The following is a 15,380-nucleotide window of genomic DNA, read 5'->3' as shown; positions in this document are numbered from 1 at the left end:
AAAACAACATAATGCAGTTTTGTTCATTTGTCTTTTCTATTTGTCGGCTTGATGATGTGTGACATGTATTCTACTTTATAACCATGAAAGTAATTTACTTGCATTTATAGGTGTTTAAGTCAAAAAATTAACGCACATGAGAAGCAGTAATACAGCAGTGTTTACCACTAATTATAAGGCATATGCAGCATAAATCAGTAACTTTACAACAACAAAATTAAACAGAAAGAAATGAATGAAAACTCAACAAAAGCCCAAAATCAACAGCAAACTGAAAGCTTCTCAGCATTTTCAAGTACTGTAAATCTTAGTAAATGTTACATATCGTAGGCTAGAAGGACGTATATACAAGCTGTACAATTCCACTGATTCTGGGAGGAAACGTTGAATCCATCCTGAGTACCAACTGGTCATTTCAGCACAACGTGGTAGCCATCAATGTTTTCATCTGGGGAACAGAAAACAATCCAGTAAAATAACGTTATGAAATACCAATAATCAAGCTGCACAGGAGGAATACTGGATGTTAACAGTATAGTAAATAGTTACCTCTAATAATGCTGAGGATGAAGCTGGTTTCCTCCTTGAAGTTCTGCACCATCTGAAACAAACGGATCGGCCGATGTCAACACAGATCATTGAAGTGCTGCATATCAAACACAAGAACATCTCCATCATCATGTATGAATCACAATCCTCCCTGAACAACATCTGTAAGAGCCAACTATGGTGTTGGAAATACAGATGCTATTCTCTGTGTATACACTGGGTGGCGGTGTACTGTTGTTCTGCTCTCAGGTATACAGGCAGTGTTGTTGTCTTTCTGCAAATGGTGCGTTTGATTGTCGCTGGAAACAAATGGAATGGTTTTACGTTGTTGCACACCAAAGAAAATCAGCGGACTCTCATTCAACAAAGCTTGTTTGTGGATATTGTCACATCAATGGTAACGTAAGGTAACTCGTGTCAACCAGGTCCCTCAGTACAGACTGAGCTCCATTAACACCATCTTTTACACGTCATAATTATCAGAATCATTTATTGGCCAAGTACGTTGCACATACAAGGAATTTGACTAGGTGAAAGGTGCAACAAATACAAATATAATAAAAACAATAAAATAGTGCAATAATATATTTTTTGCGTTCCTAGAAATAGCAGTGGTAAATAGTCAGCTCTAGAGAAGAAAGCTGTCTCATTCTCCTCTTTTTTTGTTCCTGCAAATGTAGCTCAGTAATTCTCTAAACCATCATTTCCAGTCATCTCTGGCTCCTTGCGGTTAGCTCTACAAGTTTCCGATGCTGGTGGAGACTATTGGCATGAATGCTTAACAATCTACTGCTTTTCAGTCAGATTGCATACCAGTAGTCTCGTATGAGTAATGGGAGTGAGATAGAAGTTACCTGGATGTAACTCCAGGTCTATGAGTGTGTACATAGCCGAGCATTGCTTTATATTGCAGAGTGAACGAAAGAAACAAAGTTACTGTGATGGATATAATCAACAATACAATACAACCTGAACCGTAGACTGTGAATAAGAAGTGGACGTTGTTCCTGTAACGATTTGTGGACTACGGTGTTGAAGACTGGAGTTTGGCGTACTGGCCGTTGCCATCTTGGTATTTTGCAATCAGACGTGTAACAAGATGGTGGAGCTAAGTACAACCGAAGGCTGAATAAAACCCTGTTAGGTGACCACATTGTTACTATTAACTTTCATGAACTGAACACACACTGTAGAAGGGTTCAAGTTCAAAGACGAAAACACAGACAGCTCCCAGACTGGACAACACTGTAGTAAAGACCTGTCAATCACAAGGTAGGCCGGCCCTAAAGCATACCCTACTTTATGGTCTATTTGACTTTAAAAGGTCCATTATTTACGTAAACTCATGTTTACAATGTTTACTGAGGGAATAAATCCATACAACACAACCAGAAGAGTCGATCTCCTGCTGGCCATTAGAAATAATGCAAGTTAAAGGCACTTCAACATTGGCTTTACTTCTCAGATCTGAAGGTCACCTAATCTGAACTATAAGTGAAAGCCATCAGTAACAGGACAGCCCTTGTGTCAAGAATAAAGTCAGCTTAGCTGTGCTCACCCGGCCTGGGCCCTTAACAGTTCAAGGTGTGAGGAGTTAGTGGTTGATGGAGGAGACGTACAGATACCTCGTCAGAGACTAAGACGTGGATCCCGCTGGGTTTTTGTCGGTAGATGTGTGTAATTTGCTGCGGAGTGATGCTGTACAGCATAGAGATCTTTTCCGAGAGGTCCAACAGTGTCAGCTCCTCCAGGTACAGAGCTTGATAGACTGCAGGGAAGACAAACGAGGCACAAACAATTCCATGACAACATTAGATCCCATTATTCTTTTTTTTTTGAAGTTGCGAGTTTTATCTCTGCTTTCCCAGTCCAAAACATAGAGATTTATTTTCTGAATATCCCTCAAATATGTAATAACATCCTTTAAGGAGAAGCCAAATAAAGTAGCCATGAGAGAATATAAGAATCATAAAGTATGTACACCTACTGTCTCCAGCACATGGCTTGATGGCAGGTTGGTGACTGGTGTGCTGCTGACACACATAGACGGTGAGGCGGGGCTGTATACACCTGGAGGTGAGCAGAGACTGAACCGTTAAAAAAACGACTTAAAGGAAGCTATTGGACAGGTTCTGCTTTGTCAAAGAAAGTACAATAATAGACAGCAGGTCTGTTTGAAATATACTAACATACTATTCCTACCAAGTATGACGTAAACTTGAGTATGTGGTACGTTCACGCTGCATAGTATGTGGATTTTTGTGTACCTGAGAAATGTCTGCATGTACATATACTGGAATAAGAATATCTAAATGGGAGACATGAGTTTACAAAAGCCCCAAAATGCATTGCGAGGACGATGTTCAGAGAGGTTTTACTATGAAAATGGATGGTGACATGTGTGAAGCGTTTTGACAGTGCTGACCATTAAAGGGCCGGACAGTCCAAAATCTAAGAAGGAATCATATTAGGTGAGTCATACATTCCAGTTCCACGCTGCGTTGCTTAGTGATGCAATGATGATGGAACTTTCCCCGTTTCTCCATGAACAAGACTGGAGTGGACCCACAATAACCCCGGCACAGAAAGCAGTCTCTACGACACGATTTTACGAGAACAAAGCAAATTGACCCAATTCTGATGTGACGGAGCACTTAGAGGTGCATTGTAATGTCTCACCTTCCTTTCACAGAGTTAAAGAGGCGAATACCATCTGCTGGACCGCAGATCTGGATCAGATCCTCCCTGCTCATCCTCAACAGATCGGCACCTGCAACGACAGCAGAGCATCTATCCTCCCTGCTCAATAGAAACATTCAGTGAATTCCTCAACTTCTTCCTATGTAGAGTTCCTCGCTCATCTGTGAGCCTCGTCCTCCCTCCTCACCTGAGAAGCTGTAAAAGGGCCTTGAGAACGGAGAGAAGCGGTTGCGGTGCAGCCACTGCTGAGTGTCCTGCGGCGACGACGACGGCAGAAGGTGCTACGAGTCGGAAAGAAGAGGAGCTCTTGAAATGAGTTTAGCATCCACTGTCTCCAAAATAATGGGCGAAAAGAATTCAGAGAGCCACATGAATACTTTCCCCCGTTACTTACATCAGAGCAGCCGGGCATGAGCAGCTCTCCCTGCTGGTTTGGAGAACAGTTGCTACAGAAACGTCCACATGAGGAGGAGAGAACAGATGGGTTAGATCAGATTCACTTGACTTTAATCTACAGAGCTCTGCTAAACACATTCCAGTATCTGGGTGCTCACTAATGTGGTGAAGGCTGACTCACCCATCTGTGAAGCTACAGGACGTTGGGGAGCTGTGGTAAACTGGTGACGGAGTGCTGCTGCTGCTGCTGTGGCTGGTGAGGTGTAGGGCGTCGGGCCAAGGAGAACACTAAGAGAGAGAAAAGGAGAAAGAGGAGGGAAGGAGTTTCATGATTATTCCACCTAAAAAAAGTAATAACATCTAAACACAAAGACTACAGGCGTAAAATGCATACTCATAATAACAAATCTACAAAGAACAACCCTGAACCCCCTCCAGGTCTCTAACTACCCGTCACTTCCAACTCGTCAAGATATCATACAAATGCACTTTCAACATCTTTGACTTAAAGTATTGAGCAAAAAAAGTGGTTCCATTTTATACCATGTATACTTTTCTTCACTATACTTCAAAGGGAAATATTGTACCTTTTACTACATTTACCTGACAGCTATAGTTACTGAGCAATAGTTGCAGATTAATATTTGACATGAAAAGCATATGATCATTTTATAGAGCACGATCTATTGATGTGTATTCGACCCACCAACAGACATAAAGCAGTTAGCTCCACCTCAACCAGTTAGTATTGAATTGCTGCTTATATGTGCATGCATCAATAATTATAATAAATATAATTTTGAATGAGAACATTCTACAAACTATGTACTCATTCAGCTGATAATACCTTCAAAGTCAATTCTAGAAGGATTTTTATTTAAATGCAGTATTTTCACATTGTGGTATTAACATGTTTAAATTCTTCTCACAGTTTTTAAGTGATCTCTTTTTAAACTCATACAGATGAATGACACACCAGATTAACGCGTTATCAGAAACTGCTGAGTCACTGAAGTGATCAATCATTGACCGAACTCAGCCAAAGCAAGCACACTTTAAAAAGGAACAGCTCAAAGCAACATATTAACATAGTGACGTAGTCTTGGTCTAAAATGTACTGTGGAAGCAAAGTGAGAGCAGCATTGTATTGTGTCTCACAGGTGAAGAACAAAGAAATGAAATGGATGATAAGATTAGAGAACACCACAGTGGGATGAATAAAGTTGCAGCATTACAATGCTATTGACTAAATAAAAGCAAACGGTCCTTTCAGAAGTGCTGTGCTGTGCAATGTGTCCGGACACGGAGGAGGGAGCTCACCTCTTTGAGCGCCGTGTTCTCGTGGGACAGTTGATACTTCTCTCTGTCTTGAGGGGCCTTTTTATCTATCTTTTCCCTGTCTGTCTTCAGTTTACGATCAGCTCCTTTAGGCTTCCAGAAAAAGAAAAAAAAAAGTACATTAGGAGTCAAATTTAGAAAGCTGTCATAGAATATGATATATGGCACAACAATTATTAGAGCATAGCATTACACAAATAAGAACCCTCTACTGGAATATGGGTATTATTCTCCTCCAATTACAAGCAAGCAATGGCCCAAGGGAAATTTGCATAGTCGGAGCCGGCCATACAGGACCTGAACTCCCGAATACCTGGAATGTACTTGTGTATCGCTTTCTAGTCTTCCGACCACTCAAAGCGCTTTCCCACTACTTGTCATCATTCATTCACCCAATCAGTGGGCAAATGGCGCAAATATGAAGACATTTGTCAGGCAAGTTTCATACCTTAAAGACTTTGACCTGGCAGCCAGAAGAGTGGACATGCTGCATGTATTCCCCGTGTTCATTGGTGGTGAACGTGTCCTGCTGGATACGAAAGGGCACTCCTTTCTCCCCACCGTGCTTCCTGGGGGTGAACTCAGTGCTGATGCAGTTGACCTGAGGAAACATGACAGAAGAGGGACTGTGAGTTTGCCATATATGTGTTCAGACGTTCTAGACGTTAGACCAGAACCCATCCGTTACCTGGATGAAAACAGAAGCGTTCTTGACAGGATCCCAGAGGAACTCAATGGTGTTGAGATGCAGAGGATGTGAACGGGGCTCCAGTATCCCCACTGACAATGGGATATCTGCATATAATGCAATGATGAGTCAGACAGTTTACATTTGCTAAAAAGACCCTCAGAATATGTTTTCTCCTTCAGCTTCTTGCTATGAGCGATGGGGTCCCAGATGAACACACAAATGGGATCAGACCAACCGGTTAGAAAGGTCTCATGAAGCAACGGTGGAATTTTGATGTACCAAGACAAGTATAGCACCGTGAGCTAGCATCTGCTAGCATCTGCTAGCATCTACTTCCACTGTATGGTTATGTTCTGTAGTCATGTCAAATCGTTTTATTTTGCCTGGACGCCATGAGTATTGCCTTCTAACACTTCTATTGTGTGAATGCATATCTCAACACAGTTGTTGGACACGGTGACCGTACCCATACTGTACTTGTATTTCTCTTTTCTAGTCCTCCGACCACTCAAAGCGCTTTAACGCTACATGCCATCATTCACCCATTCACACCCTGATGGGAGGAGCTACCATGCAAGGTGCCACCTGCCATCAGGAGTATCTAACATTTACACAGGGGTTAAGTGTCTTGCCCAAGGACTAAGGCAGCCGGGGATCAAACTGCCGATCCTCTGATTGAAGGACGACCCAATGGTTATGTTCAGTGTCCTGGTACAGCTTTTTGTGACCTCCCTTCGACCTGATACGAATGTGATCTTTTGAGGCAGGATATCTGTGTTGGAGCTGCCTTGCTCAGTTGTTTCCCTCCTTGCTTTGGAAATTACCAACGTGTCCAAGCCATCGCTGTCATCTTCCTTTCGTCCAGCGAGGGGTTTCCTTCATGCGTCATGAGATCTAGCAAGTCGCTCAGCTACTTTGAGTTGGCAGCTCGGCACCAACTTTCTTGTTCCTGTTGCTTTTTAAAGTCAGCTGAAAGGATTTGTTGTAGATGCACAACTTAGTTTGAGTAAAGGACAATGGGAATCTGAGTTAGATGGATCAGTCGCTATTTTGAGTGGTGATCAAACTTTATCATTATTTTCAATGAAACATTTGGCGAGCTGTTTTGTGTTACTGCGCCTCACATTTTTGCTTTCTCTACCGACTGAGTTTTTTTTATTCCGCTGGATACCCAGAGCTATATGACTTCACCTGCCATACTGACCATGATGGCAAGAGGCAACTTGCTCCCTCTGATCAAGGCCTTAGCCTTCTAGACCTACTTGGGTCAGCGCTGCACTACTCTGCCAGTGTAGATAGATGCTTTGTTGGGTGAGCTCTGATGTGCAGTAAACTCACCTATATCCAGGATTCGGTCTCCGGGTCGGTTCCACCTCCATCCCTCCAGCTGCTGGTGCTCCATATACTGCAGTCGGCGGTCATGAAACACCACGCGCACAATGCTCTGTGGACAGGAAGGATGGCTTTAGGCCAGAGCACAGCTACAGCTCACACATGGAGCAGGAAAAGACTGCCCTCATGTATTAATGTCAACATATTGAGGGTATTTCATTCAGTAATAAATAGGGGACAAGTCCATCTCCATCCCTACCAGTCATACACTCTTCTTACTTTTAAAGGGCGTCTACGTATATCGCTGAAGACAACGAGACACTGAGCTACATGTGATACCTGTGAGATGCAGCACCATCAGTGGCTTTAAACCAGGGCTCCTACACTCACAACACATGTAAAGATCCCATGACCTCACATAGTGGGCATATTAAAAACTCCTGATAAATCATTTTATATTTTTCAACATATTTCCTTTTGCCCTTTGAGTTGACAAAATTCAAACTATTTTCAAGTCTTCTGGGAACCCTGAAGAGAAAACAGTTCACGTCTTCGTTCTGTCAACTGTATGTCTTGCAGAGCAAGTAGCCGTTATAATTAAGAACAATACATGCATTATATTGCCCCTGCTCATAGAGGGATTTTATTAAAGGGGAACTCCAGTGGTTTTACACATGAGGCATGCTCGTCTCGAGGAGTACTTTCTTAAAGGACCAGTGTTTAGCATGTCGTGTTTTCATTAGCGTATGATCATCTGAAACTAGGAATCGTTGTGTTTTAGGGAGATAAGAATGAGTCCTTTGCTTTTCTTCAGAGTCCACCATGCTATTGTTCTACAGTGGTTTGAACAGAAAGCCTTGGATGTGGGGTTGCATTATGGCCCATGGCCCTGCTGATGCCCCTCCCTCCCTCCTCTCTACCTCCTTCTGTTTCATGGATCATGGACCGTGCCTACTACTCATTATATGAATCGTTTCTGTCATATTCATGTAATGTGCTGTAACTCTGTTACGTTATTCATTCTGGTCACATGACATCTATTGCTTCTGTCTATCTGGGAGAGGGATCCTCCTCTGTTGCTCTCCCTCAGGTTTCTTCCCCTTTTTTCCCTGTGAAAGGGTTTTTACTATCTTTATTTGGGGAGTTTTTCCTGATCCGATGTGAGGTCCCGGGACAGGGATGTCATGTGTACAGATTGGAAAGCCCTCCGAGGCAAACTTGTATTTGTGACGTTGGGCTATATAAAATAAACTGAATTGAATTATGGGAAATGTAGGATCCCTTATGAGTGACCCATTCCAGGGACTAAAAGTCAGGATACACGTATTATCCTCTGCTGCTTTAATTGACCATTCTTTATTTAGACATGTTTCGTGTGAGCCTCCTGACTTTATGAAAGTGCACTTCTAAAACACCGGAGTGCCTCTTTAGCAGCAACCCTCTGAAACCCTGCCAGCTGGGACGGCCCTCCTCTAGCAGCCTGCTGTGTGTCTGTCTGGTAGGCGGAGCCAATCAGGGCAACTGGAAGCACCTGGTCAGTCTCCCAGGAGTATTTAAGATCTGGCTCGCCCTACTTCCTCCATCCCTATGGCACTTGTTTGGTTGTCTTCGGCCGTGTTTCTAGTTTGTTTTTTTACACCATGAAGGCACAGAATACCACACCTCATAACTTCAGCATGTATATACGTTATTGTGTGTTTAATTAAAAAAGTTTGAACCCTCCCGTCCTTGGCGATGACTTATGAGTGGGTCATGACACAGGACATGAAATGAATCAACAAACTAGATTAACAACTTGTTAAAACATGTACCATTGGGATGTTTATGGCGGGAGGCCCACGCATGACCGAGCACAGGACTCAAAAGGCCCGGGACCCTTTCTTGTGTTTGCATAGAAGCACCTGGTCCCATTCCTGTGTTTCTAGGATGCGACCGCTTCTTTAACGTTTCAGTCTCAGGCGATGGCAGAAGGCCTGACGACAGAGACATGTCAAGTGGATGCACTCACACAGAAGTGAAATAAAATGACCGCTCCTTACTCTTGAGTGTGTTGACAAACGTCTTTTGACCATCTGAAATGTAGTCAGTCAGTAACAGTGTGTGTGAAAATGAATGTGACATGATTTTTATTCAGAAAGCCATGGCATCTGGAATACATCCCTTTATCTTTTTTATTTCCATGAAAGAAGCATAATATTTCTCAAAATATTATACTTATAAAGTTGACCAAGTCTTTATGAAAACATCCCAGTAAAGCAGAGAAAAGCAGACGAGTGTTCATGGTGTGTTTAAGGGTCTGTGTGAGGGTAGGAGAGAGGAGGGTTTGGGTGATAGTACCAAGCTCTCCAAGGTCGACACCCCACCCCTGAAGTGGAAGGGAGGGTTCAGGGACCTGTGACAAACCAGGAAAACGGATACATGAACAGAGAGAGGAAGAAAGAGGAAGAGGTCATGTGAAGTCAAAAAACAGACAAACACAATACCTTACACCTACCTTCACATATTTGCTGCTTATATCTGTACACTCCACTAGTTTTCTGTTAAGCATACGGATTTCGTAGGACTGACCTACATTTTAAAACATTACAAAAAAAAAAACTGATTAAAATTTAAAAATGGGAAAATCAGTCAATCAGAAAAGAGGGGCAGTTGGAGATAGAAACTGAATCAATTCAGAAACCGTTTCAGGCAGATATCAAGGCCAGCCACTACAAATATCTTATCATACATATCTCCACCCGGATCAAATATGAAGTTTAAAATTACAAGAACAGATCATTAAATTAGCCCCGGAGGGACACTAAGACTAACTATCAATGCGTTTTCAGCAAAGTGATCAATCTAAGCTACAGGCCCTGATTAACTTCTACTCAATGCATGTAATCTCAACATGGCAGTGGCATCGTTGCATGTTACAGCAAGCTCACTTTCATTGGGTTTTTTCCTCCAACCAAATTACTGTTACAGCAGATGAGCAGATGAGCAAACTTGGAGGAAAATATAGGCAAAGGAAGCACAAATAAAACATGCCAGTGTTCAGCTGGAGACAGAAACAACCAGAAGGTTCCAGAAAGATGTGAAGGAGGAGGAGGAGGAGGCACAATTCAGAAAAGAGAAAAGACAATGAAGAAAACACATGTAGGAGCTCATGTTGCACACACATCAATAATGCATAGGTTGTGATTAATGCCTTTTATATCTTACTAGCATGAGTTCAGTCAAGTTCGTAATTCAAAAGACTCGACTATGTTTCGTATGTAGTTGTGTTTACAGTATACAGCCTCGTCTGTGTGTATTAATACCTAAAACGGCTAAATGTGACCCAAATTATTTGAAAATGTATTACTGTAGCAACTGAATACCTAATTGTGAAATATATCCATGACTGAACATTACAGTTGACATTTAAATACTTTTATAATAATTTATAGCATTGAGAAAGTTTACTTAGAAATCTAAATATCTGCAAAGAAAAGTTTTTGAAACATCCCCAAACTACATGAATTCAGATGGATGGTTTTTAAAGTAAAACAATTCAATGCTACAGATTGCAATATTACGTGTACCCCAAGTAATCAGTAGTTAAATGTAGATATGCAACAATTAGTTGATTAAGCAACTAATTGTTGCATAATATCTGCATTTAAAATGAAGTAAATCAGAAACTATTTTGATAATTGATCATTTTATATAAAGTTAATTAAGTCAATATACCTTGTTTTGTCAAACCAATATTACAAAAAAATATTGGTTTGACAAAACAAGGTATAATGAATATATGGCCAATGAAAAATTGGGAATAGCAATTTAAAAAAAAAGTAAATATATCATTAACTAAAGGATAATCGGTGGGATATTCTCATGGATATTGCATTTCAGCAATAATACAATTTGTGATAAAGAGAAAAATTAATAAATATATATGTGTGTTGTAGTTGCAGGGTCCTAAACTCGGGCTGTAAATGTCAACATGCTTTAATTAACCAAGATTCCGCCTGACCCTGATCCCTAAAGGTCTGAACCCTGCAGCCGAATTAATCTCGCCCTGCTGCTGCTGGGATGTGACATGAGCTCCAGTCCACTAGGTCAGCGGGACGCTCCGCTGGCAGGACGGATATCTACCTTGATTGAGGTACGTGAGACTCTCCTCCTGCTGCTTCACAGCCGGCGAGGTGGCTGCACACAGCAGGAACTGGAACGGACTCCTCTTGGCGCCGCGCTCAGCCATGAGCCTGGCTTCTTCGTTTCTCAAGAAAGGCGCCAAGGCCTCTCTGAGGGAGAGCAGAGGGGCGATAACGGTGACTGACCCTTCTCTCTTTCCTCTCATCATTTAGCTACCAGGTGCAAAAGGTTGGTGTTACAAAAATACAGAGTTACTCATCCGGCTCAATTCACTTCAAGTGTACGAGTTTGAAAAAGAGAAAACAAGTTCTTACGATCTATATTTGTTGCCTAAATGTGGATTTTTAAAGCAATGCTCTTTTAAAGTAACCATTGAAGTGCATTGGAACATTCTAATTTCACATGCCAGTTAAATGAGAAGAATAAAAATACTTAAATGAGGCAGAATTACTGCAAATGTGCACATTTAAAAAACGTTTGCACTTCTACTTCTCTCCAAATATTCTGGTAAACAAAGCTGCTTTGCTTTGACCCGTTGGATACAGGGCTTGTGCTTTACCTAATGTAACTGGCAGAGTGCTGGTGGTAGGACTCAGGCTGGGAATGGCAGAACAGCATATTTCCCGGTGCAGTGTCTTCTTGTATCCCAGGGCCACGTGGTGGCGGCACGTGGAGACGGTAGCTTCGGCCTGCTGGCTTCCCTACACTTCAGCTCAGAGAGGTTTTTGCAGGCAAACCTCGCCGCCTGTCTCTTATAAAGGCCCGGTGATGTCATCAGGACTCCCACTTTGCTTTTTTTCCCCTTCAGCAAACCTCGGGTGACCTTTGAGAGGCGGAGAGCTCAGGCACACCTCCCACCACCAGCGCTGAGCCGGGGTGATGCATTAACAGCAGCTTTCACCTGAGCGGTTGTTGACACTACCAACAGCGTGGCCCTAAAGCTCGCCTCTGACCTCACTTAGGGGGATGACGTTTGGAGCTGCATTTTGGAACACATTTAAACAAACAGCCACAGCTTTTGGGGAACAAAGAAGGGTCTCCTCCTGATTACAGGTCTGAGAACAGCTGTGGAAGAGCATGGAGATACTTGTGATGTCTGAAAGGTGCATGACTGTTACCCTCCTGACAGAGGGACTGAGGTGGATGTGAGCCGCATTGCGATCCCGTCGTGATCGCTTCATTTGGACGGATGCTTCGAGGTTGAATACAAACCTGCAGCTGCTTCCCGGTCTGAGCTCCTCCAGAGATGAGGAGCAGGTCACGTGACCGTCTGCTCAGGTTAATGTTTCTACAGAGCAGCTAAGAACCCCTCAGTCCGACCTCCTTGGACCCGCACGGGCCAGACATGCTTTGATTGACAGGTGTGGAGTCTGGGATCAATAACCAGAAGACAAGCGGATCAGTTCTTAGTCCGTTTATTTCTAGAGCAAACAATTTCTTTACATTATCGCAAACCTATCACAGGTGAAAGTCAACAGCAACAACAAAAACCCTTCTGTACAGTTTATCATGGGAGGACGAAATAAAATAAAATATATAAATACAGGTATGACTATTACATGGCCGCTCGGGACAAAAGAAAGACTGTAGAACATGCATAGTGACGGTTTGCAGGGAGCCGTTGGTCTGTTTCTAGGACCGTGTGATCGCATGTGCCAGTGTGCTGATTGGGGAACTTTCCCACTGTGACCAGATTAATGCAGACGGGCATATTACAGGGCTGCATTTGCCGAAAATCATTTTCAGTACCAATGCTTAAAAAGCTAAAATCATAAAACACGTATTAAGTCTGTACATTCATTTACTTAAATAACCACAATTGGCCCACTCTGTGGATTCCCTGAATGAAAACACCACTCAACTAAAACAGTGTGAATGCTGTCCCCAGGTAACACCAGGAATACTTGTATTTCCTCAATATCATCTCAATATTAAAAGGCATAACGAGTCTGATCCCTATCTCCAGTAGATTAACTGTATCACAATGAACCAAATCATATCCAATAATACCATGGACTCGGGTCTAAACTACAATCAACTTAAAGAGAGATCTCGTTGTGAGATCCAACATTGTAAAGCTTCTCGATGCCTCAAACGTAACACAGAAACGTAAAGCATCACAGCCGTGCCCAGATGTAACTTAAATAAAGCCAACTCATTTTGGTCATACGAGTGCGGCCGATGGGACTTCCTCCTCTACTGAAACATTAGATCAGAGACGAGTCTGATGATGTCACAAGTGCACTTAAAGCCTGGGCCCTTCAGAGCAGCAGCTGGTGCTGCAGGTTACATGCAAGCTATTTGCTATCGTGCGGAAAAACAGAAAGAAAGGGGACAACCCGTTCTTCTCTTCTTTCTCTCTCTGGTAGTTTTTTTTCACCGACATCATTGAAAAGTTTGCTAAGCAGTGGTCCAAACGTGTATGTACAAAACACCTTATATTTGTGGATTTCACGGTTATTGCAGAAGCTGTGGTTACGTGACGGGGCGGGGAACACCTAATACTGCATCTGCATCATCACGGGTCGAGAGCTCTGCCAGGTCCCTTTCCCTGCAGAGTCACATTTTTCGGAGAGTTGCAGTGCTGAACGCTCTCCGAGGTCCCAGTCACTGAAGGGTTGAAGTGAATACGGCCTGGTAATGTCTTTCTGACCGCCTCCGATCGCTCCTCTCTCCCGACTCCAAGCTGAGGAAACATCTGCCGCTATTTACAAAAGGACTCGCTCTTCAAACAGAGCCGCTCGGCTGAGCAGAGATCCACAGCACGGCAACCAGCCGGCAACCGTTGGTCCAAAGCACGTCGGGCAAAAAGCCGTCCTCAAACTTACTGCAGAGCTCTCTGTGAGAAGACACAGGCGACACGGACGTCTGCCGAGTCAGCAAGTTTAACAGAGGTTTCCTCTTCTGAGCCTCAAAATAAAGTTCTGCACTAAATTTGAAGGATTGTCGATTCTCTAGCTGAAAGATTTTGGCAACTTGTGGAACAAGGTTTTTGTGAAAGGGGGATTTAATTGATTGAGTCACTTTAAATTACAAATTGGCATTTAAAAGAAACTACAATTGACGGACAGGCCTCTATGAGCCACGATCATGATCAATAAACTTAAAATATGAACTAAAATGATTATTATTTTTGTCCCATTTGTCCCTTACATATTTCCTTTCTTTTTTTTCTTACTAGATTTGGTTTTCATGCTCCCCAAACCAGAAATGATCCCACACCTTATGGACTTATTACCATCACTGGGCCAGCCAAATGGCATTTCATCCCAAACTGGAGTCGATCCCACAGAAACGTCTCCACTCTTGATCACAAATATTTCACGGCGTCGCGTTCCAACTCGAGGAGAAACGGCTTCCAGACGCAGAAGGCGGCGTGGAGGCCGAGGGAACCGTGGAGGAAGAGAAAAGGCATTCCCTCCATCCAAAAACTCAAAATGTGGTGATTCCCTCCCCACCAGTCCAAACCCAAACCAGTTACATTCAAAAAGGGGGGGATACATGACACATAGGTTGCTGACGGGATCTCCTCCAAATGGAGAGAAGCGCAGTGGAGCTCAAGCGAGGAAGAGGAGGACGAGGAGGAGGGGAAGCTCGGAGACGGAGATCTTCCAGCGTCGTCCATCACAGGGTTTCCAGACGAAAGCTCCCTCCATTAACTGTGAGAGGAGACGTCCGAGGAGCTGCTGCTGTTGCTGTTGGTGGTCTGGGCTCGCTTGATGTACAGGTTCAGTAACTTCATCTGCAGACCAGCAAACACAACACAGGTTAGTCGTTTCCTAAGCACAGAGGAACTGTGCATGTTGGAGAGAATCCCTTCGTCTCAAAGGGTTTCCCTGTTGCTCGTGTGAGAACGGTGACAACGATAGTTGAGATTGGTTCAGTTCTGTTGCTCAACGAGCTGCTGAGTAAACTCCTCATCAATGTGCTCAGATTGTTATAATAAGTGTCGGACAACATTATGGAAAGAACCCGACAGAGAAATAAATGTGTTCTTTATCTTTCACTTGGTCCAGAGACAAAAGCAGAAAGAATGATGTTATCTTTTTCCCCTTCAGTATTACTGACTAGATATACTTTTTCAGAGCCATTCAAATAAAGCAAGAAAATTATGCTTATTATGTATGGATAAACACAACTTCTAAGTGTCTGAAGATGTTTGGGTAGAACACGTCATTGTCATACATTTAAAACTGACGTTATTTCTACACAATGTTTTGCTAATATTCTACATCCGTGAGATCTTTTCTGC

The 15,380-nt window shown here is 42.9% G+C and overlaps 2 protein-coding genes across 2 annotated transcripts in view; both read right to left on the bottom strand.

Annotated features, from left to right (window-relative positions):
• Positions 1-410: 410 nt before the first annotated feature.
• On the bottom strand, positions 411-11,746 carry tfcp2l1 (transcription factor CP2-like 1; the record flags this gene model as incomplete). The annotated part of the gene is made up of 15 exons (XM_079230659.1): positions 411-448; positions 550-601; positions 2,175-2,317; positions 2,537-2,619; positions 3,229-3,319; positions 3,437-3,530; positions 3,644-3,695; positions 3,827-3,933; positions 4,966-5,076; positions 5,432-5,584; positions 5,672-5,778; positions 7,013-7,118; positions 9,501-9,574; positions 11,129-11,277; positions 11,688-11,746. 15 exons carry the CDS (start codon positions 11,744-11,746, stop codon positions 411-413), a joined length of 1,419 nt encoding a protein of 472 aa, XP_079086785.1.
• A 781-nt stretch (positions 11,747-12,527) lies between these two features.
• Positions 12,528-15,380, bottom strand: part of clasp1a (cytoplasmic linker associated protein 1a) — a gene marked incomplete at its 5' end in the record, with an annotated part of 68,538 nt that continues 65,685 nt past the window's right edge. The window contains one exon of the mRNA XM_079230828.1: positions 12,528-14,870. Coding sequence (XP_079086954.1) covers positions 14,784-14,870 — 87 coding nt within the window. The 3' untranslated portion in view covers positions 12,528-14,783. The remainder of the gene's footprint in view (positions 14,871-15,380) is intronic.

The sequence above is a fragment of the Taurulus bubalis genome (assembly GCF_910589615.1).
Source record: "Taurulus bubalis genome assembly, chromosome: 15".
Taxonomy (NCBI): Eukaryota; Metazoa; Chordata; class Actinopteri; order Perciformes; family Cottidae; genus Taurulus; species Taurulus bubalis.
Note: the sequence above shows the minus strand (reverse complement) of the source record. Positions and strands in the feature narration are given on the sequence as shown.